This window comes from Sander lucioperca, chromosome 6 (genome assembly GCF_008315115.2).
Source record: "Sander lucioperca isolate FBNREF2018 chromosome 6, SLUC_FBN_1.2, whole genome shotgun sequence".
NCBI classification, from domain to species: domain Eukaryota; kingdom Metazoa; phylum Chordata; class Actinopteri; order Perciformes; family Percidae; genus Sander; species Sander lucioperca.
In genome coordinates this window covers 11,561,452-11,584,427 of record NC_050178.1, presented here as the reverse complement: position 1 = coordinate 11,584,427, position 22,976 = coordinate 11,561,452, and the positions used below count along the sequence as shown (strand labels likewise).

General features: G+C 40.4%; 1 protein-coding gene across 17 annotated transcripts in view; it reads right to left on the bottom strand.

Annotated features, from left to right (window-relative positions):
- The window catches only part of nav1b (neuron navigator 1b), a 75,614-nt gene that overhangs the window by 39,684 nt on the left and 12,954 nt on the right, over positions 1-22,976 (bottom strand). For 14 of the 17 annotated variants that reach the window (XM_036001876.1, XM_036001875.1, XM_036001884.1 and 11 more), the window contains exons 2-6: positions 16,623-17,431; positions 16,355-16,443; positions 10,069-10,800; positions 3,649-3,751; positions 1,176-1,532 (exon numbers count right to left, since the gene is read on the bottom strand). In XM_036001876.1, coding sequence (XP_035857769.1) covers positions 1,176-1,532; positions 3,649-3,751; positions 10,069-10,800; positions 16,355-16,443; positions 16,623-17,404 — 2,063 coding nt within the window. In that variant the 5' untranslated portion in view covers positions 17,405-17,431. Of the gene's footprint in view, positions 1-1,175; positions 1,533-3,648; positions 3,752-10,068; positions 10,801-16,354; positions 16,444-16,622; positions 17,432-21,214; positions 21,276-22,976 lie in introns of those variants that run through there. The other 3 variants (XM_036001890.1, XM_036001891.1, XM_036001877.1) reach the window with 2 other exon arrangements.

Genomic DNA, 22,976 nt, shown 5'->3' with positions numbered 1-22,976 from the left:
TCCTCACGCTTACCTCTCACATAAATCTGAACCACCACAGTAGAGCTGATGCAGCGAGGGACAAAATACAGGGCCGATTTAAATGGATTTCGAGTGCACGGATGTTACTGTGAGGAATCGACCCATATGACATAATCCCTGTTTAATCCTAACTTTATCAGGGTTTTGCTGTCTGATCTCTTTCACCTCCCTCCTACCAAAATGCTAAGCCTTTACTGTTTGTTCAACACAATGCTTCTTTCTTATCATTTGTGGAAGCAATCTTATCATGCCGTTCTGATTCACCTCATCTCCAAATTTGAAAGAACTTCAATTGACCCATTTCACACTTTTTCTTCATTGCTCTAATTTTTACTCATCTAAATGTGTCTCATCCCTTTTCTTGTCCTTACTGCACTCTGTAGTAAGAACGTGACCTGGCTAGCAGGGACTAGTGAGCGCTCCAGGGCCTGAGCTTAAATCCCAACTGCATGTGCAACAGCGATAAAGCTGCTAAACCACACTAGAGAACTGTCCTGGATTCTTTCTCTCCCTCCCTCTCCCTGACTCTCTCTGTCAGCTGTCAACTTGGGAGAGGAAATTAGATAAAGACACACAAAAGATGTGGGGGGGGGGGAGCGAGGGGGAAAGTGAAGGAGGCAAAGAAGAGGAGGAAGGCAAAGGAGACGAAGAAGAAGACGAGAAACAAATGTGCAAACGTGTTGACATAATCTTCACAAGATTCAGAGAGAGGACACCTGATGACTTTTCAAGTCTTCTGCTGTGAAAAACTTCTGAAGGCCTTCTCTCAACGTCAGCAAAAACAACCTCTGACAATGTCATGGGCACTTTGAAAAAATCCTTAAAGAGCAAGAAAAAAAAACCAGTATCAGCAAGGACTGCTGATGTAAGCTCTTTGCAAAACATCAGATACCAACACAAAGCAGAAAGCCACGATGTCGGCATGAAAAGTTTCCTTGTTGAATGTTAGAATGCACATATTCTATGCATCCTAATTAAATACTGAAATACAGCACGAACAATGACCAGCAATCACAGCAGGACAGCCCTTTTTAAATTCACAAGGTGGAGGCCTAAAGCACAAAGGAGCATGCAGCCGTCCGCAGTCAGCGATTGGTTCATGTTGTCATGGTAACAATGGGTTCAAACCCATGCTTATCTTCAGATACTCTTACCCATTAGCCAGGTTGTCGTCGTCGTCGTCATGCGGCAGGCTCTTTCCTAGGAGGTCGCTGTCACTCAGGTAACCAGACTTGAGGTCGGCATCATCCAACCCTTCAATGAGCTCGATGCGAGACGTGCTGCTGAGGCGGCTGGAGCAGCGAGCTGGCATCGTATGGGCTGTATACTGGGAGCCAGTCTTACTCCCCTGGTACCCTCCGCCTGTGGAGGATGGGGCGTCGCCCGCTTGAAGGCGAGGGCTGGACTGGCCGTGGCGCCAGGAGAGAGGCGATGAGCGGTTGGACAGGCTGGATATGCTGCGAGCGTTGGTCTCATCGCTGTCATAGCCCACATTACTGCTGTCCATACAGCTAGAGAGACACATGGGGGAAGGTAGTGTGCGTTATGTTTATGTACTTGAGGCATTTAGCGGACATTCTTGTCCAGGATGGCAGATCAAATCAGCATATCAACAACAGCGCAAAGATTGAGACCAGAACACCCGGCGAAACATTTTTCTCTCTGTCAGAAGTCCTTCAAAAGAAACCCACAGTGGCATTGAGTCGCTGTTGACCCAGATATAGCAGTTGTGTCATATCGTCTTCAGGGACCAAAGATATTGAAAAGAAATGCGGCCTCCCAGAACCCAAAGACAAAGAGAAGGATGACCTGATATCTCTGTGTTAACATACTGTAGCAAAGAGTATCGGTTGTGTCTCTTCGAGCAATACATTCACAAACACCAAGGACTTTGCTTTGCATGACACGCCCAAAACTACAGCAGACCTCTTTCCATTATTCTGAATAGAGTATGTGAAAGTTTTCCTATTCACCCGTGTAAGTGGGTCAGGGTTAGAAACGTCCTCCAAATGGCTGTGAGCGTCTTCTGTGTCTGCCGATTATATAACTATATGTACCAGCTCACCCCAATAAATATTGCAATGGCTACGACCATGGAAGTATTTTTATCCATAGTTGATGGATAATTCATCTATATGGAGGCTAACTGGTGCCACTCCAGTACTTAATCTGACGGAGTGAGAATTTGTTACTTTTGCCAATGAGTGCTGTAATATCTTGTTTAAATCCACATCTGAATGATTGAAGATAACTACTACTGATGCGATTGAGAATTACACAATGTCTTCTCAAGCATCCATTGACAAGGTCAAGCATACATTCAAGATTTCACAGACAAGATAATGGGCGGAGTTAAATGAGGGATGACAAGCACATAGTGTTACTGATAACGTATACATTAATTTAGGTATGTTACATATCCAACTTATTTAATGCATTATTTGGGTTGATTTGGCTTGAAGCTAACAGTTCAATCAAATAAATGGCTTTATATTATAATGCTTGACCATACTTCTCCAGAAAACAATCAAAACATGCATCTTGTTTCATAGAGACATTTCATAGGCTGATACTGATACCGATATTTTAGAGTTAAAACATCTGGTAATTATTAGTATTTTTAACCATGTTAAAAAAAAAACTTTTTGTTTAGGATCCCTAAAATTTGGTTTTATTTGGTTATAGTGACCAAGATATGGACTTAGCAGGTTATTTTACAGTTAAATGATGGCAAAAAAAAACATTAAAACAGATTGGCAGATGCACAACTACCACCATTTCAATAGCATATAAAGTTGTTGTTATGGTTAATGTGTTAGCAACAAACTGCGTGATTACAGATTAAGCAGACAGAGAGCAAGAGAGAGAAGTCATGTTTCTGGCCACCTAATGAATTAAAGTTAAGTATTTTACTGGCAATGTTTTAGGGTAGCATTTTGGTATCTAGGCCTTTAGCTTTCTTTACTAGCTAATCAGTAACTGTCTTTTGCAGAAAACAGGTGCATATAGGGGTTCATGAGAACAGCTTAAGAGTCCCCCACAAAATCTAAATAGTAAGCTAAAAAGGGGTTAAAAAGTTTCATAGAGCTGCAGAATTGAGTTATCATTTTCTATGTTAATTCAAATTACAAATAATGCAGGTTTAAAGACATAAGCAGAATTGTGTTCCTGCTTGTATTCATGCTACACAGGATATTACATTTCAACTTTAATGTCCAAATGAAAATTTAAAGACCTGTCCTCCACCAGTGCCTTAGGTTGTTGTGGCTGTTGTAACAAATTACTGCCTGGGCCTTTTTCCTATGGGAGTCAAACAGAGAGATTCCTAGAATGAAGTCATGACCATGAAGCAGAGATGGGCTATTTAAGAAGGATGGAAGCCAGATGTGCACCAGGTGGCAATTCTCCAAGCCGCCACAGCACAACTGTTTACTTATGATTGTGTTATATCGATCGAACAAGCTATGCATTGCTTGTACACATAAGGTGTTTTTCAGTTTAAACCAAAGACAGAATTTGGCTCAGGGTTTTATGATTTCATGAACAAAACATACACTGTCTTTGGTTTATATGTGACAGCATTATGACACAAAATAAAATTAAAAGTTTACAGATGAATGCACTTACCTATGACTAAGCTGGGAGCCCCGCAGACTCGACATTGTATCCTCCAAATTCTGGCGGAGGTCAAGAACATTCTGCACAGTCCGCTTCCTCTGGGACTCAGGGTCTGTGGATCAGTCATGCAGAACAAAAGGTTATAGAATATTTAGTGTGTCAAAATAAAACTCAGGCACAAGCTGCTGTTTGATTGTGGTCTGTGTTTGTGTTTTAAGAGAATCTATGCATGCACAAACACACACATACACACATTTTCTGCCTCCACATGCATGTGCTCTTGCCTGCATTATTTGTGTCTGGACTGATGTGACAAGTGTCTTCCTTGTAAGCACACAGCAAACGTATGTTCACATCATTAGGCAGACAAATTTCACTCCATGGGCTCCCTCACCATGGTAACCTCCGCTCTACCCCGCTTCTGCACTGACAGGGTACATCCTGAAAATGAAATACTGAAAGGTTCTGACATTCATGCCACATTAGGATCTCTTTCAAGGAGTTTTTTCTTTCCAGAGCTTCTGTTTCAAAAAAAAAAAAGAAGAAAAACATTTTGTATAGAGCATTAACTCAGTCCTTCAGTTGAAGTTTTAAGGCTAAAAGGATTTCAGTGCAGGTCAGCTAATTTGGACAAAGCTGCGTATAATGTAAAGTGTGCAGTCAGTGGGTCATAACTGTGTCAAATCAATATTACAGTAGAATTACGACTGTTGTTGTGCTAGCTGTTGCAAATCAGGGAAACCACCCCGTCTCAAAACAAAATGAGATGGGGTTTTCCACTGCAGTGTGTGGAGGCAAAAACCCCTAGGGAAGAAAGAAATTAACATTCAATGCATTTGCTGGAGTAGCTAGAGGAGAGGCGATGATGTCAGGGGAGCACACGTCAAATAATGTGCTGCTCTCATAAGGGGATGTTGAACTAATTCAGCAGGGTGTGTAGAGGGCATCAGTCTCACACACATTTATATACAGTTCACACATTTAAAACACGTTTGCAAACCAGCGCTGGAGAGTTAGGGGGACGAATCTGCAATGAAACTGAGGGCTGGTTTATTACAGAACTTTGATACATTTTCAATAGCATATATCCCAAATATTTTACATGTATGGCATCAGTGAAAAAACAATAGTTTTCTGAAAACGTGTGTTCTCACTGGGCACAAAGTATAACCCAATATAGGTCTGCATTGTGTATGTACAATATTGACAAGCACTGTAATTTATGATTTATAAGTCTGTGAGAGCCGAACTAAATGAGATATTGAGTTAATCTTAAATATTATGTTGATGAAAACTATAATTAGCTTTTTTGAGGAGAGATTCTATAGTGGAACTTGATTTATATAGTTAGAGTTTTCTCGGGGTTTCTAAGGCCTATCAAAAATAATACAAATCTAACCGTGGCAGTCAATATAAATCATATAATACACACCTAATAGTTTATTCTATATTGAGCAGCAAAGTGGCTAGATGCTGATTCAAAAGTACGGTTATTTTTGCATCTATAAAATCTCATGTTTTGCATTATGGGATTGTTAGCAGAAATTAGACATTAAAATATACTCAAATAAATCATGGACAGTGAATATAGTGCACTTATCTGGTTCTATCGTTTATCGATTGTTATTAATATCCTTCCTTTTTTTAAATCTAAATCTGTACAATTAGTTTATAGACTAGAGACCTCCCCGGGAAACCCTGTATCCTAGATACCTGTAAACAAATGTTTTCCAATTACATTATGGTGCCAAATGTGATCGCTGCCTGCATTGTGTTCATATACAAAAAACAAAATTGTGGTTTCAATAACATGTGTATAAAGTACATTCTACACTCTTTGTATTGCTATATCTGATATTTCGGCAGGAAACAAATCAAATATGTTGTAACATTTTGCTGATACATTCAGTATTGACTTTTTTGCAACTTGCTTAAGTTAATACAGTAGAAAGCTTAATCTGGGTGGCATAACGTCTCCATCAAAACATATTTGCTAATGCAAACTGTTGAATATAAACATCATTTGTAGGAGACAGGAGTAGAGTCTCCACCACTCTAAACCAGCCTATGTTTGGATGGGAAGCTTCCTGTGATCCCAAACAGGTATTTAGATTAGTTTATTTGACATTATGAGAAGGGAGACATCTACTTATTTCAAGGCCAACGCAATAAAGTCCAACACTTCTTTTCACTGTAGTCCCTGAAAGTCCTTGAGTTTAGGAATAATTCTTGTAGTCACATCACAGCTACAAACCCCACCAACTACATTCAAATTCTGGCATACTACTAATTTATTTATGATGAATTCCTGGGATTCAAACCTGAATCGTGGAACAGAGCCCATGTGTATCACAGCTGTTTTGAGTGTTAACTTTATGCATTATGCACTGTGTTCCTGTGCAGTGACTGACAGACCTCTGGCACCCTGCATTGCAGGGATACCTACAATACAGAGAAGGAATACTGATGCAGATGTGAAATCGGGAAAGACCTATGAATGATGTAACACCACAGTAAGTGCTCTATAGACAGAGATTAAAGTGTGGCAACATTCATTAGAAAGTATTGTTAAAAGGCCTTTAGTTACTACCTTGCGAATGCAGCTGAATCTAAATTAAAGGTCTTATGTTGTGCCCCAATTAATTGAGACATAAGTTTATAGCATATAAGTAATAGCATAATTTCCATTAACAATCAAGGCGATAAGTAAGAGCAACGACAGTCTCTATTGGCCCTTTACATTTCATCTAAAAGCCCATCTCACTGGATCAGATTTCACTAGAAATATGAGGCCCTTGACAGAAAAAAAGAGAGCTTGCTTTATGGCACAAAACCAGAAGAGGATGGTTTTTTTTTTGGTTTTTTTACCTCAAATGGACCTAGAGCTTTTCAGAGTTTCTCACGATGGAAAGTGATCAATACCGACGGGAAAATAAATGTTGCACTCCAATAAAAAGTGGTGTCAGAAAGAGGGAGAAGTGGGCAATGTATTTTTTGAGGGCCACGTAGTGAATGGCTCTCACTCAGTGGGTAGAATAATATGTTCTCAAATTAAATTTTTCATATGATTCTTGGGCCCAAATCAGTCTTCACTATAAGCTGAAACACATACTCATGTTGCAGCTTTGGCTAATGGCTTTGTCAAATAGCTGGTGATCTGAAAACTGCTGCCACCCCCAAATAAAGATGGGAGACTTTTTTGACAAAGATGCTCACTCTCAATCTTGACCCCAACTCATCTTTTTCACATAGGTAACCCTTTTTACAACTTGTGTTCAATGGATAGACAGATAATCTAACAGAGGCTGCTTGCCATTTCAACTGGGGTATTCAAATAGTACATCATTACATATCATTTGACTATAAGACCATTTTCCTGTTTCAAAATGTTACCTTGACCTGCACTGTACCTTTAAGAGTCAACATGTTGTGACCCTTGCATGCCTGCATAGCTTGAAATAATAATGTGACCATTGCTTCACCCGTATACCTATTCTACTGCTTCACTATTCAACATAGCTGTGGGCCATTGCTACGTTGGAGATCTTGCATAACAGATCACATATAATTACAATAAAATGAGGTTTGCTCATCCTCCATTTTCCAGGAGTCCTGCTGTCTGTACTACTCTAATCTTCTGCTTTCGTCATGGATGTATCGTCCTAATGACCTGGAATCTATTTCTCATCTATGATAGATTCATGGTCATCGCAAAGTACTATAGTACTTTCATCTTTTTGAAAATAATCTCAAGCATCTGATTTAGTCTCTCTTTTTTTTTTTTTTAAATGTATTACACAGCAGACATTTGCTCTGCGTGAAGAGGAAGAGGAGCTGAGTTAAACAGAAGTTGCAAGTATTTTATAAAATTATTAAACCACAAAATAAAAGCATGGAAATTCTATTTGATCTGGATGAAGGTTTTTTATTTTGATTTATTATCTGCAGCCTTGTCTTGTGATGAGGCAGTAGTAAACGTTGTTCCAGTACTGTAGGACAGCGACGGAGCACAAACTTACATGGCGAGTTTAATAAATGAGCCTTTTAAGTTCACTATTCTTGATGTCATGTTGGTAAACAAAGAGACCCTTTATGGGCAAAAATAAAAGCATCCTTTCAGCGAGCTTATAATGAGATATACTGCAGAAACAGAGCACAGTATTAAGCATTAAGCTGGCCTTGAATGTATAGCAGATAAAAAGATCTATTTACAGTTATAAGCATGTTCACTGTACATGCCGAGTAAGGAAGAAGGCTCCAGTCCAGTATGCAGAAAAGAGTGTTCAGATAATGCTGCCATCAATGCAAAACATTACATAAAAGATCTGTTTCTCCATCTTCCTGATCAATTTAAGTCAATAATCAGTGTTGCGATAGTTTTCCGCCTTTCTATCACCATGTTTTGTTTCCATTTTTTCCTTTAATGACCACAAAGCACTTGTCTCGTGTCAAAGGCCCACATGGGATCATCATCTTAAATGATGATAAATAATTCATTAAGACAATAAACTCCCGTTTTTAAAGGAATAACGACTTCCAGTTGATTTGGAAACACAACGGAGGTCAAAATGTTACATTGAGGAGAAAAGATGGATCAGCTCGAGGCATTTTGTAAATTTTATGCAATTAGGTTAATAAAGCAGACATGGGTGTGGTGCCGGATTCCGCGGAGCATTTTAAAATTTTGGTTTTGGTTTCACACTCAAACACACACACACACACACACACACAAAAAAACAATGACGCCATGCTTCTAGCTTTGCTATTGTTTACAGCTCATAGTTGAGTTTAAGTGTGACCAACATGAGTGTTAGACATCCATATAGGCTAATAAGGCATGGATAACAGATTAAATCACCACAAACGTCTTCAGTAAGATGCAACAGTGAACATGCTCTCTTGATGATATTGGAGCAATGGAATGAAAAACAATTGAATAGTACATGAAATGCATGTTGGTATATGGCATGATTGAACAACATTTGTCAATGATAGTATTTTAGGAAAACATTGTACATTTTTGAGAAATGTGCACTATAATATTCCTGTTCTTTAAATGACAAAATCTTCTATCGAAAGTGTCATCAGTTGTATGCACTAAAGAGAATATTGTTCAGTCTTTCTAACCAGTAGTTACTTAAATTACTTAAATTGCCAATAGATTTAAGGTCTGAACTGTAAAATAACTCAAATCTAAGACGTCAAATAACCTAAACACAGAGGAAAATTTGATTTGAATTGTACTGCATTTTGTAATGGCAAATTTCTACAAACAATGACACCTTTTTTGGAATACAGGTCATAATTACCTCCGCCAAAGAGGTTATATTTTCCACTTGGTTTGTTTGTTTGCTTGTCTGTCAGTAGTATTACAGAAAAAACTGATTTTCATGAAACTTGGAAAGGTGTAGCATGGGCCAAGGAAGAACCTATCGCATTTTGGAGTGGATCCAAATCACAGGCGGATACACAAATTATGTTTCACTTTTGTTAACATTGTAAGATATAGGCCATTTGTACTGGATTCATGTGATGGTGAAATAATGGGAAACATTTTCAACAAGGAGGCATGCTTTGATAAACAAAGAAAAAAAGAAATTATGAAAAGAAATTATGAAGTCATTAGAATCATGATCACCATCACCACCATATGATCAATACCCTTATTATTCCATCAAGTCCTCCCTGTTGATGAACCTGAGCTACCACCTCCAGAGAGAAAGCCATTTTCTCTGCCATTTGCACCACTGTAGTACACAGGGTATAAACCATCTGTCAATGCTCCACAGATGAATGGAGCTGGGAGGAGGCTAAATATGTGTCTGTGTGCCTAAAATGAATTCAATATGGCATGCCTTCTTTTCCACCTCTGTTTTTATGGAAGCCTACGTGGAGCAGTGGATGGACTCTCGAGTGCATCGGCACATGTTGCAGCAAACAAGAGCTTTAGAAAGGAGATCAGTCTGCCGGTAATAATCCCCAACCCCACAGGCGTTTTTCATGCAATCAGCCGGGAATGCTATGATAGGAAGCAAGCATATTTCACATAATCAATGGCCTCAGACACCAGAGCGACATGCTGAAGGAATACGAACAATAGAGCATCACTATAGCTTTTGGCTAGAATACCAAACTGATGCAGCATTCAATGAAATAAAAGGAAGAGGAGCATGCTTGGCAAGCACAACAAGGATGTCTTCTTTTTTTTTTTTCTCTCTGTCGGTGAGCTGCATTAAATCCGTTCAGGGGGGAATGTGGGTCTGCAGCAGCAAGCAGGTGCCGTGTGGTGGCTGTATCAAAGGGGGCGTGCTGCCGAGAAGCACTGAGAAATCTTACAAGCGAGGTGTTTGGTTTGTAGCACATGGCCACCACACGTACTGTAGAGGCCACGGGGTGGGTGAGGTATCAAGACCGCTCTGCTGTACTCACCTAACATCTGACTGAAAAGCAGCTGCTCCAGGTCACCCAGCACTGTCACCACCAGTTCTGGGTCCACCTTCAGGAAGGGCTTGTCCCCCCCTTCCTCTCCTTTGGAACCGGACTCCCCTCCGGCTCCGGCTCCCTGCTTCTTAGCGTTGGCCTTTGCCTTGCTGGACAGGATCTCGTCATCCGACTTCCCATCCTCAGGTGCCTTGCTCAGTGGCTTCACCTCGGCGTAAGGAGCACGAGGTATGCGGCTCTGCTTGCTCAGAGCAGATGGAGCAGCCAGAGGGCTGAAGGGCTTGGGTTTGCCCTGGAACAGCGAGTGTTCAGATTTGGATAGGTTTCGAGAGAGAGGGCCACCCCCTCCGGCACTGCTGCCACCCCCTGTGGTCTTTGGCTTGCCCATTTTGGTCTGCCCTGCTCCATGCTTGGCCATGTCATCACACCACTTGGGCTCATAAAGGTGCAACTTCTTCTCTGCATCAGTGAGTACAGCCAGGTTTGTCATAGACCTCTGCTTGCGAAGACTGGAGGGCACTGGTAACCTGCCGTCAGAGCTACCCGCCCGGTAAACCTTCAGTTCACCCCTCGGTGTGGTCTGGGGCACTCCAGACTTGGCCCTCTTAACTGCCATGCCAACTCCTTTGCCATCTGCTTGGCCGTATGCCTTTGTGCTATCCGCCCTTTCCATCTTGAAATCTCCTTCTCTGCCTTTCACACTATTTCCAAGCATGCCTCCTGCATGAGACCATATAGAAAAGCATCAGCAAAGAGAAAACAGGCTTCCGTATCAAACCCTTTTTCTTGTGCAAAAACATACATAAAAATGCTTCCTATAAGGCAATCCTGAAGCCTTCCCTTTCTTCCCTCCGTCTCCTTTTCTCCCTCTTTCCTCCCGACAGGCTGCTGCAGTTGCAGCTGTTGCAGTGCTGCCCAGGCACTCCCTTTCTCTCCTTTCCTCCCGTCCTCCTTTCCTCCAATTTTTTCCACACTCCTCCCTTCAGCACACCCTCCTGCCGCTGAAGCGCGCAGCAGTGGAATGACAGCGGCAGTAACAGCGCTCCCTCCTCCCCCTGCTTTCTGCTGCCTCTCTCTCGCCTCCGACTGCCCTCCCATTTTTTTTCCTTCACTTAAAAGATGCTTTGCTGTGTCTCGGCAGAATATTTGAAATGCAAGAGAGCAATTAGAAACGATCATCTCTGGCTTATAAAACCAGGCACCATTCTCTTCTCACACACGTTTTCCCACCATCTCTTCTGATTCCTTTGTTCTTCCCCTCCCCCTCCATCACCTCCAGTGCTCCCTGTTCAATACACTCAACATGATGCATGATTTGCAACGTTAGTGGACGTGTTATTAATGTGACTGGATGCACATTTTGATATGCAACTACAGACCATATCATAAATTATCATCACTGTCAAAAATCCCAAACAATGCATCAACTGGAGCATCCAGATTATCTTTTGATCCTGTTTGAGCTTCCTTACGATATCAGTCCCAGATTAACAGCTGGATAAATCATATGCTAAAAATCAGCAGTGTGTTGACCTGCCATAAATGGACAACTGCATTTTCGTCAAATAATATCAACAATGATGACATGATTGTTAAAGGCTAATGTGCATGTATATATATGTACATAGTAAAAAAAAAAAAAAAAAAAAACATACTGTTTAACTGACAAAAAATAATTGGGTACTTTTTGTCCACTGTTTGAAATAAAAAAAGAAAAGAGAAAAAACGTGTACTAGCCAAATGAATGATTTCACTTCAGCAGACAGAGAGCAACAAGATGTGCCAGTGAAAGAAGAAACACACCCAAAACCACACTTTGGAAATATCTTCAAGTGAGCATAAGACACATGTACACATGCACACGCGATTGTGTTAAATTGAAAATCCAGTCACATCATTTGTAGGCATGTTTTCTTTGCTAACATACAAGTGCAATCATCTTTTTAAGTTATTCCACACTGCTGTCTCTCAGGAGGATCGAGGAGGCTCGCATGAAGCACTGCTCCATGGAAACCACCCTCTCTCATCGCCTGCATGTCATTTGCACCAGACTTCACTACACTGCACAAACAAGAAACATTTACCTTTTCCATAAGCCACTGAGATACAACCCTTGTGTTGTTATGTGCTCATCAAATGAAATATCTTCTATTATCTGAATCCAATGCTGGTGAATAGATTTATTTTATTTTCTGATTAAGTGCATGAGTTGCTCTTTTCCACAACACAGCTTGGCTGAATACAAGCATGCTGATCCAGTGGATATGATTGACCTGTTAGCTACAATGCCCAGAGGGTACTGCTCTCTCTCTCTCGCTCACACTCACTCTCACACACAATGGGTGTTGCACCACACTTCACTGCTTTTTTTATTTGGGTTTCAGGGCACCCTGGGGTGGCTCATGGACCAGTGAAGGGGTTTGATCTGGTAATTAGTTTCTGGAAACAATGTCACGTCTTGTTCCTCCACATCACAAGTTCCAAGGCTCCCCTGCTGACACCAGAACCACCGGCTGTGACCTTACTCCCATGATGCATTGAATAGCTTTTACTTTTTTGGAGAGTGGGAATTTCTTAACGAATCATAAGATAACAAAATCCTGACATTCCAAACTTACTGCAAGCCTTTGATGTTTTCATGGAACATCTATGCATAAATCGGACGAAAATTAAATCAACCTTCTATCATATTTTTTTTTGCTCTAGTGATGGCAGCTACTTACGAACTGATGAATCCTATTGACGTTGATGATCCTGTGAGTTTTTTTCTAGCGTCACCATAAGGCTAACATTTTTTGTGTGAAATGATTTTTTTTGTGTGTGAAATGTCTCAACAACTATCGGATGACTTGCCATATAATTGCCATGAGGCTGATATTTATGGTTTTGAGTGAAATATCCTGGCAACTATTGGACGGACTTCTGTCAATAAAAATGTAGAAACTATGAATCGTCACCACTTCTCAGGAGAGAGGAAGGGTGGAGCTGCATCTTTCATTTGGTCTCTTTCACATCTGGGTCTGATTCTCCCTTTCCAAATGGCCATCTGAGTAATTTTTTGTGTGTGTGTGTGTGTGTGTGTGTGTGAGAGTGTGTGAGAGAGAGAGAGTGTGTGTGTGTGTGTGTGTGTGTGTGTGTGTGTGTGTGTGTGTGTGTGTGTGTGTGTGTGTGTGTGTATGGTATGACAGCACAGTTACACAGCTGTCTATTATACATTTCCCTAGACAGCACATGTAATAATTTTGGGGCTGCTCAGCTGCTGTAATGCAATGGATTCAAGAACCTCCACATGTGCTCAAAAGGTGAAAACAGCAGAGAACATCAATATAAATGTGCAGATAGTCAAAGCAGAATTAGTAGGTCAAAGCATGGTGTTGAAGTCATGTGGTTATTATTGTATAGTACAAAACACCCCTAAATATAAATATAATAGAATCATTGTGCTTGCTGGAATGGAAGCAGCCTAAGGGATGAAGACCAACCTGATCAGTTATAAGGGTTTCTTCATGTGCTGAGCAAATATCCTATTCATGATGAATTCAAGCTGCTGGAAAGGATCAAAAAGGGAAAACTATCTTGTTTAAACATTTGCCAGAGTGATTAATTTGCTGTTTTGTATGAATCCTGGAGCAGTGGGTCTCCCCACTGTGTAACTTTAGACATTTTCAAGGAAGATTTGTCACCAGAGATCTAACCGAGCTTACGTTTTCTGCAGATGTTTCCAACTGAATGGAACTGTCATTAACACAACCCTATTTTTTTTTTTAATCTTCCAGTTAACTTGTAGTTAGTGCCGGATGACAGCTTACAAAAGACACATCTCTGCTCTATGGCCAAAAACAGAATTTAAGCGCCCCTCAAGTCCGTACAGAGGGGACAAGAGGAACTCCCAGACAGGAGGTGAAAGCCGATCCTCCCATCAAACCACTCAATCTCCCAGTCCTGCATCTGTCCACTCTCAGCTGAGGACCACTCAGTCTCGTCTCTCCCTGTGGAGGCTGCCTGGAGGCTCTCGCCCCTTCAACGTCATTAAGATAATTAAGGAGACAGTTAAACAGTTTAGAATACCCCAGTGCAATTATATAAGGTCATTTTCTAACAATTCTGAGGTTGGGTAATCAGGAGCGACAACTATATCAGACATGTTTGCCAAAATGACTTGTTGTAAAGTAATTCAGGCTAGTAATTTAGGTTTTGAACCAACTGGCCTTTTTTTCGATTGCCAGTGACTCCCAAAACAACATATATGAACGTTCTATTGAATGCTGTATCACAGCCGCACGGTGGCCGTTTTAAACGTGTGACGTAACACGTGACCGCGATGGCAGTTTAAATCACAAGACCGTCCGATAAAAAGTAACAGTCGCGGTTTTAAACACAGTTTATGCTGTGAAACGGAGCAAGTTAAGTTTAGGCAACAAAAATACTTAGTTAGGGTTAGGGAAGTCACGTAAAACTACTAAAATGAGGATGTCATAGACTTAAAAAAAGTAAATAAAAAAAAAGTCAGTAAATTAAAAAAAGTGACCGTTGACTTTTGGTTTCAGTCCTGGGTTTGTTTGTCCCACCCACGACCCCAAACTGCCTCCTTACGCAGAGTTTGGTGCGGTTATACTTCGTCTCATTACTTTCTCTTTTGCTCCCGCGATAAGTGCTACAGCCACAAACCTAAATATTGGTTGTTGTAATCTGCTTGCACAATCAACCTATATGGTCATATTCTTGGTCAGGAAGGTCTGTTTTGAACATACAACACACAACATATAATGCTGCTGCCATTTAATTCATTCATTAATGCATTTCAGTTATTTAGTTTGAGGTTTGGGAAATAACTTGTTCTTTCTCCAACAGTGAGTAACAGCATATTTTAACATGATGAGGCTTCTGGAAAAATATCTACCAATGTCTTGATGTGAACTCAAACAACAAAAATGTTTAAGTATTAACTCCGTTTTGTGGTCACAGCTCTGTTAACCCTGAGTTGATAGTGTCTGCGTACTCGCTTAAATCAATATCACTTATTCACAGCAGTCTTTAATTATGTAATCTCTTTCTAATTGGAACTAATTGATTGAATTGTTGTGGTTGTATCTGCTAATGGAGAATTGCCTTCGCTCAGCGAGAAATTCAGACAGCGAGAGTTCCTTAAAATAATGAAATATTGACCAGGCAAATTAGTGTGTTTTTGTACACACGTCATGTTTGTATGTCAGTCTCTAAGCAACATGATGTGTGAGGTACAGAGTTGTTGCAGGCATCAGAACAAACACAACACTGACAGAAATGACGTAAATATAATTACGACGGTGCACCAGGGACAGAACAATGCTGAGGAAACAGTGCGGTGTGATTTGAGAGAAGTGCTCTCTGCCAAGAATCTGTGTTTTCCCACATGCACATAAAGAAAGAAGTGCAGTACTTCAGGAAATCCTGATGTACATAACAGGTGGTACATACAGTGAAAAGCTTTGGTTGCGAGTTGGCAGCAGCTCTGGTGAGAACAACTGTCACGCTGAACAGAGTCCAGTGTCAACATTCAGCCGTATTAAAGCTCGGGTGTTACAGGATGCAATATAATACAATTGGAAACAAAACTGGGTTTTGCATAATTAACTGGTTGAACTCGGTGAACTGAGTGAAAAAGTTTGCTTTTTTTGTTTTCAAGATTTAAGTAACTCGTTCTGATACTACAAGTACTTCGGAAGGACAGAGGGTGACGTCAATTGTTAGTCGATATAGTGATTAAACTTTATTGACACCCTGCTCTTTTTACGATCCTGGATGATATCAGATACCACCCGGTTTTATCAGCATCAGAGTTTCTGCTCATTGGTTTACAGCAGTGGTTTCCAACTTCTTTTTCTTGTAAACCCTCGTTACAGGCAGCATATGTCTGAGCAGAGGCCAATTCTTTTATACATGTATTTTTGGGGGGGATTTTATGCCTTAATTGGATAGTCAGGAAAGAGATGACAGGAAAGAGATGGGGAATCTGGTGTAATAAATGTCCCCAGTTGAGCAAAAACCGGGGGACGTTGCCATCATTTGATGAATTTCTAGAAGAAGAATGTTCAGTATTTCACAAAAAAAAGAACAAAGATTACAAAAATGTCAAGGAACATGTTTTTTTTTTTCTTTCCTATCCACTCAATCATCTTGTGACCCCTTTGGATGAGTCCAGATGTGCAGGTTAGGAACCAGTCGTTTAGAGCATCAGGTGTGTCTGTACTCCCAAAATGGAAATATCAGTGGGAGAAGATTTAAAGAGACTCACCTAGATCGTCACAGCAGACCTCCATGGAGTCAGAGGAACAATCACTGAGATCATCAAGGGAGGGATCTGTGTCCTCATGGACCTGAACCCTACAGGATAAGAAAGAAACACAATCAATTTGGATGAAGTGCTACTAAAAGCAGAAAATGATTTATAAGAGGCAGCATGAGATGCCCTACGGTGCATCATATTCTAAAAATAATAATAGGCAGTCTGTCTGCAATGCCTCTTATCTTCCCATCTTAAAAAGATGAAACACTGCCCTCACCTGAACCTGAAGGGAGCAACAGCGGCCATGTAGACTTTTCCTGGCTCACTCCCTTTGTGCCGCATGTTGAATGTGTGATGAGAAGACTTTGATTTGTTGTTGGACACGTCTCTTTCCGAAGCACCCAGGTGCTGGATGGAAATGTTCCTCACCTTTTTTTCGGTGTTGCCCATTCCAGCTAAGGACACGCCTGATATCTCATTCCCATTTGCACCTTCAGTATAAAAGAGACGTCCTCTTCCGTGGCCTAACTGGACATTAGCAGAGAGCCGGCACAAGGCGGCATCCTCATGTGCGTTGTCCACACTCTTTAGACGATATTTTCCAAAGGTCCAGTTTTTGTTGGTGGTTCGTCTTAACTGGAGGTCTCGCAAAGCCTTCTGGTTCAGCGTGCTGGCGCGGAGGTCCAGTGTGTCTTTAGAGCGTCGGACTTCCCTCTTCGGTATCTGAGGGCTGCTGTACGCCGAGCATGTTCCATCAGTTCGTTCTGTAGCTGCTGGACTTCTATGAGAATTCATTCCAGCTTTTTGCTGCAGCAGGTGGTTCTTTAAAGCTGCACCCCTCAGCAGCTCTGCAGGACCCGAGGAAACCGAAGATGGAGAATAGGAAGGCCGTCGTTTGGGGGCGTGCTGATACTGCAGTGTGGGATTGGGGGGCCCGCTGTGTTGTTTGGGATCCATCTTGGAGAGAGGCATCATGCTTCGAGGTAAAGGCAGACTCGAGATGACACCTGCGTCGCTCTGACTCGGAGATATGACTTTGATATTCACTCCACCGCTCATGTTTGGGGACAGTCACTGGACTGAGATCTAGAAAATAAAACATAGGACAAAATCTCAGAATACACTTTTCTCATGCTCCAAATATGATGTTACTTTAATAGCCGGCAGCTTCAGAGAAATTGCACTATTGTAGTTTTACATATACAATTCAAAGTAAGAACATAAAAAAGCAAATCTAGCAGAACAGAACCACAGCTATAATACAAGATTCATAGTATTCTACGTGCAACATCCAGAAATACACAAAACAATGATGGAGACGTGTTTGTTTCAAGGTTTTAATATTATTCAAAGAATATCATCAGAAACAGGCATACTGTAAGTGTTAGAAACGGGTAGCTACATACTAAATTAAACTCTTGAACTTTATTAGACTGAACAGGCAACATGTCAACCCTCTTCATCAGGCATTTGCCATTTGGCTGACATCACAAAGGGCAAGGTTAATTATATAGAGTAGCCACGAAAGTGATGACTTAACGGTGATGTCACGGTCAAACAATCCAATCCAGTCGAATGCTTTCAACTGAACACTTCAGATGCATTCTCAAAACAGAACATAATAACCATTAGTTATTTAACTGAAAAGACAGATGCACGAACATTCAACATTCACAGCATAATGCAAACAACTTTAGTTATTTTCAAACGGCTACTCGAGAAGCCAGTCGCCTGCCAACTTAGCTTAGTAGAAAGACTGCAAACATCTAGCCTGGCTCTGTCCAAAAGGTAACTAAATCCACCTACTGCCACCTCTAAAAGCTCACTAATTAAGACGTTATATCTCCTTTGTTTAATCTCTCTCTGCTGGTTCGCACTCTTTGTACGAAGCTTAGCTATAGTAACCAGCTTCTGGCGACTGGCAGTAGCTTCATTTTTTGCAGACAGACATCAGAGTGGTATCAATCGTCTCTATCTAACTTTTGGCAAGAAAGTGACTAAGTAACTTTTCCACAAGTCTAAACAGTGAGATGGCCAACATGCCTGCATCATTGTTTGGAGTTACCCCGTCCGAGCTACTGCCAATTCCATACTATCAAATTTACCCTACTGGCATTAAATAATAGGCTGATAAAAAAAAAAAAATTAGTTATTATGATTAGAAAATAACTAGAAAATAACAAGGTTTTGAAACATAATGTGTAATTTAAAAATGCAAATACTGTATGTTGGTTAAATGAAGATTGTGGCGTGCATGTCTCTATATAAAGCCCTGGTTAGTGGGAGGTTGGTGACATCTATCTTAGCTGTGTATTGCATGATGGATAACAAGGTTTGATATAAGATGTATACTGTAGAAAATACTGTAAAACAGCTGTGCATTCCAAGGCGTCTGCCTCACAGAGAGAAGCTTTCTAACCACAGAGGTACTGACTGAATGTGGATGGAAGCGAGTGGGAAAGAAGAAAGAGGAGATGATGGTTTGAGGGTAAGGACCATTATACCAGTATGTATCAGTTACAACATCAAAGTGACTTAAAGGTCTGAGAACCAGACTAATCACCACTTCAGATTCCTCAACTGGGAGAAACATTGAGATCAAGAAAGTGAATAAAACTCTGTCGAATGCTGTTTAGTTGCAGCACTAAAGCAGCTGATCTAAGGCAAATGAAGAAAAAAAAACAAGGTTAAATAAGGATTAAAAGAAACCAAATCTTCTCAGGAAGATTTAATTTAAATCACGTATTTAAAATAAGATTAAAATTAATCAAACGGCACAACACAAAATCAAAGCATCAGTCGTATCTAAAGGAGACACCATATGTTTAAACAGCTTTTCCTAATGTATTCCTGGTCCTCTCGCCACAACCTCCACTGTGAGACGTGCTGTGAAAGCCACTGGGCAGGCTGACACCACTTGGCACATGCAGCAGGAGAACGGCTCCTTTCAGGCCATGCCAACACCGGCTGTCCCCACCGCCGCCACAGCACTACCTCTTCTCCAAAGACACGATGCTGGGGGCACCGTCAGCGCAAAATGACCATGATTGAAAGCAGGGGTGGCGAACCTGCGGCTCTCTTTGCCTGCTCCTGTCAGGCTCTTACTGTGTGGCTGGGGGCTGTGGTATCGATATTTGTTTTTTTTCTTTTAAACTTTGTGTAACATATTTTAGACAAGTATAATCTGCCAATATTGCCAATACAGCCAATAAATTTGCCAATAATTTAAAAATTGTAAAATAATGCAGCAGTGTTTTGAGGACAGATTCTGCAACCTTAGGGGGAAAAGCGTCCACAGATCACCTTCCTCATTAACCCTTTCACTTCTGAATCAGACCGTTTGAAAGCCCCTTTAGTGACAAATGATGCAGCGTCCCAGCTGGAGATGATTGACAGACTGAAACGTGTGTTGAGAGAAGGAACCAGAGAGTTCTGGAAAACAGTGCCCACAGACAGATATCCCAATGTTAAACAGGATGCACTCAAGCTAATGTCAGCGTTTGCGTCTGTGAATCAGTTTTCTACACTGAAACAAGTTCAATCAAAACAACGTTCTGTTCTTAGGGACACACACACAGAGTCGCTTCGAGTTGCCAGAAATGAAAAGGATTGTGGATCACAAAGACTGTCATGTTTCCCACTATGAAAACAGCTATGTATTATGTCATTAGTTTTGCTGTTGTAGTGTGGACGTGCATGCGTTGTGTGGCTCTTTGCTATGGTGTGTTGTGGGTTTTTTGGCTCTTTATGCTGAACTGGTTGGCCACCCCCGATCTAAAGTATTAGTACTGTCACTGGTAAACAAGTACCACTTGTCCCTGAATGCATATTCTGCATTTTGTAACAGTATTTCTCTAAAAAAACATCTTAACAAATCCCACCAGTGATTAAGATTTACTCCTCCATACCTTTTTTAATTTTTTTTTACAATTTGTGTATGACATCCTCAGTTTAATATTCTAATTCTGTTTCTTTTAAGTTTTGATACTTTAAGGTTCTTGGTTGAGTAGTGTATTATCCCCATACTAAAGAGCACTATAATAAAGTTATGACTTTTTATCATCTGTTTTAAAGAAAAGAAAATGGCTTAATAAACCACAAAACAGAAAATGTACTAATTTTGAGTTGATGAAGGGATTATTCTCATGGAGATCAATCTATATATTTTTTTTTAATTTGTTTAAATGATGTCTAAATGACAATTTTATTTATTATTATTATTATTATTATTATTATTATTATTATTATTATTATTATTATTATTATTATTACTACAATGTAAGCTCTAATATGACAATAATATTGCAGCTACTTCTGTCTACTCTGTTCATGCGACACCTTTTGTGCGTCTGTTAATGTAGAAACAGGATTTGTCATCATTTCCTCTTGTTTCTCCCATGTTTTTAACATCTCTTCTGCTCCTCCCAACATTTATAAAGCGAAGTAAAGCCTTATAATAACCGGACATGAGCACAAGACAAATACTGACTCATAGGTTCATACATATAAATAACTTGACGTGTGGATGTAACACAGCAGAAAATGACATCTTATATTTAAGACAATATGGCTGAAATTAATGTCACAACATTAATACAAATGTGTTGTCAATAATAATATGCAATATATTGCGATAGGGAAATGTACGCAAATTCCCATATTAAGCAATTCAATTGAATTCATTGTGTTCCACTGTGATAATTGTTATTTTTTTAACATAATTTGCTTGGAATCTTTGAAAACAGACTTCTGTAAAATGAAATTAGTATTTAATATTATGCAACAGACAGTTGATAATTGATAATACTGAATTACATTGATGACAAGCTCGAATAAAATCAAAACTGCATGCTTAAGGTTTCATCTTACCTGAGTAAATAAATGTCCAACATTAGTCAGTCCTCAGCACGGAGACAACAAGAAGACAACAGTACAGTGCAGTGCAGTGCAGACTGACTTGCTCTCTACAGAGACAAGCTACACTTAACAGTATGATGCAGTTAACAGTAATACAATTTAGACCCACGTGCTGTTTTAAAGTGAGTGGGGGCAAATTGATGCTGGACGACAAAAACGCCAATGAGAGAGCTGAAGAGAAACTACATGTCTTCACATCTACAGCCCCACTTTCTCCTCTAGTGTCATTCTCTCTCTCACACACACAGACACACACACACACAGACACACACATTTCACCTTTTCCATTATAAAGAAATGTATTAGTGACTCATATTTCGTTCTTTCTTGGGTGACATCATGCTTTACTTGCTCCCTCGGGGCTCATGTTTGAATGTGACTTTAAGGTTCTGTTTAACATGCCAGCCTTTCAACATGTCCTCTTCAAAGCATCCATCCAGCCACCATGTGCAAGGAGCTAAAACTGCTCCAGTCCTCCAAACCTATAATCATCCCGAGGGCCAGACTAAAGATACTTGTACAGACCAACAACATGTCGGCGCAGGATCACTTTACTATGGTGAAGCTTCCAAACTCCAGTGCCAAAGGGTCTGATAATGCACTCATAAGTCACGAGACACCAGTAGAGTCCTAAATGCTATAAATCCATTTTGGGGAAAAATAAATGACTGTCTTAAAATATAGTTCACCAAATCTGGAGCTCATCATCATTTAGTGGATCGTTTCAGGGCTTATAATGCCTTCTGTAATTATTGTTTCGTTGTGCCAAATGTCATCTTGTGAGGTGTCACCTTATAAAAAGGTAAAGGTTTCCTTCCACTTGCAGATACTCTACAGAGCTGATTTTGGCCCTGTTGTTTCAGTCTCTTCATGCTCCAGTTTCTCTCCATTCCAGCTCAGCACCAATAGATAATAGAGTTGAACGAGTGCATCATTATCTACATAATTCAATTTTCTCAAGACTGCCGTACTATCTAGTTTTACAAAAGGCCTGATCTCATTATTATATATAGCACCAAGTCCCAGATTCCTGATTTTCACTGCTTCCTCTCATGTCCTAACTTTGTTGGAGAGGAATTCTGTTGGGAGCAAACATGGACTGAGGTCAACTTACACAGTATAAAAAATGTGCACACAAAAAGCACACAGTGACACATGTAACTTTGGTGATGCCCTGACTTTTCCCAGCATCATCAATACTTTGGTTTATGACCAAATACCTGCAAACCTAAACTGGTGTACTTTGTGCTTAGTGCTAATAACAAAATGTAAGAATGCTTACATGATAAACAAAGATGATGAACATGATCAAATATGTTACCTGTTAAATAGCAACATGATAGCATTGCCATTGTGAGCATGTCAGCATGCTGAGGTTAGCTCAAAACATCACTGTGCCCAAGTATAGCCTAACAGAGCTGTTAACTTGGCTGCAGACTTCATAGAGGGTTTTCACCGACGTCACATTCTGGGCGGTAACCTGGATGCGCGGCCATGTTGGAGGCACTCGGTGTAAACAACTGAATGGAGTAATGGAGTATTGTGCACTTTGGATGCTTTAATACTTTATATCTAAACAACAAAAAAACTCATCAAAACGCGTTCAAGATGCAAAGGCATGGAAGGACTTGGACCACAAAAAAAGGTGCGATATTTTGAGAAATTACAGTTTACTGGCGGTGCAGATCCCTACAAGTTGGCTCCCTCTTCTTGG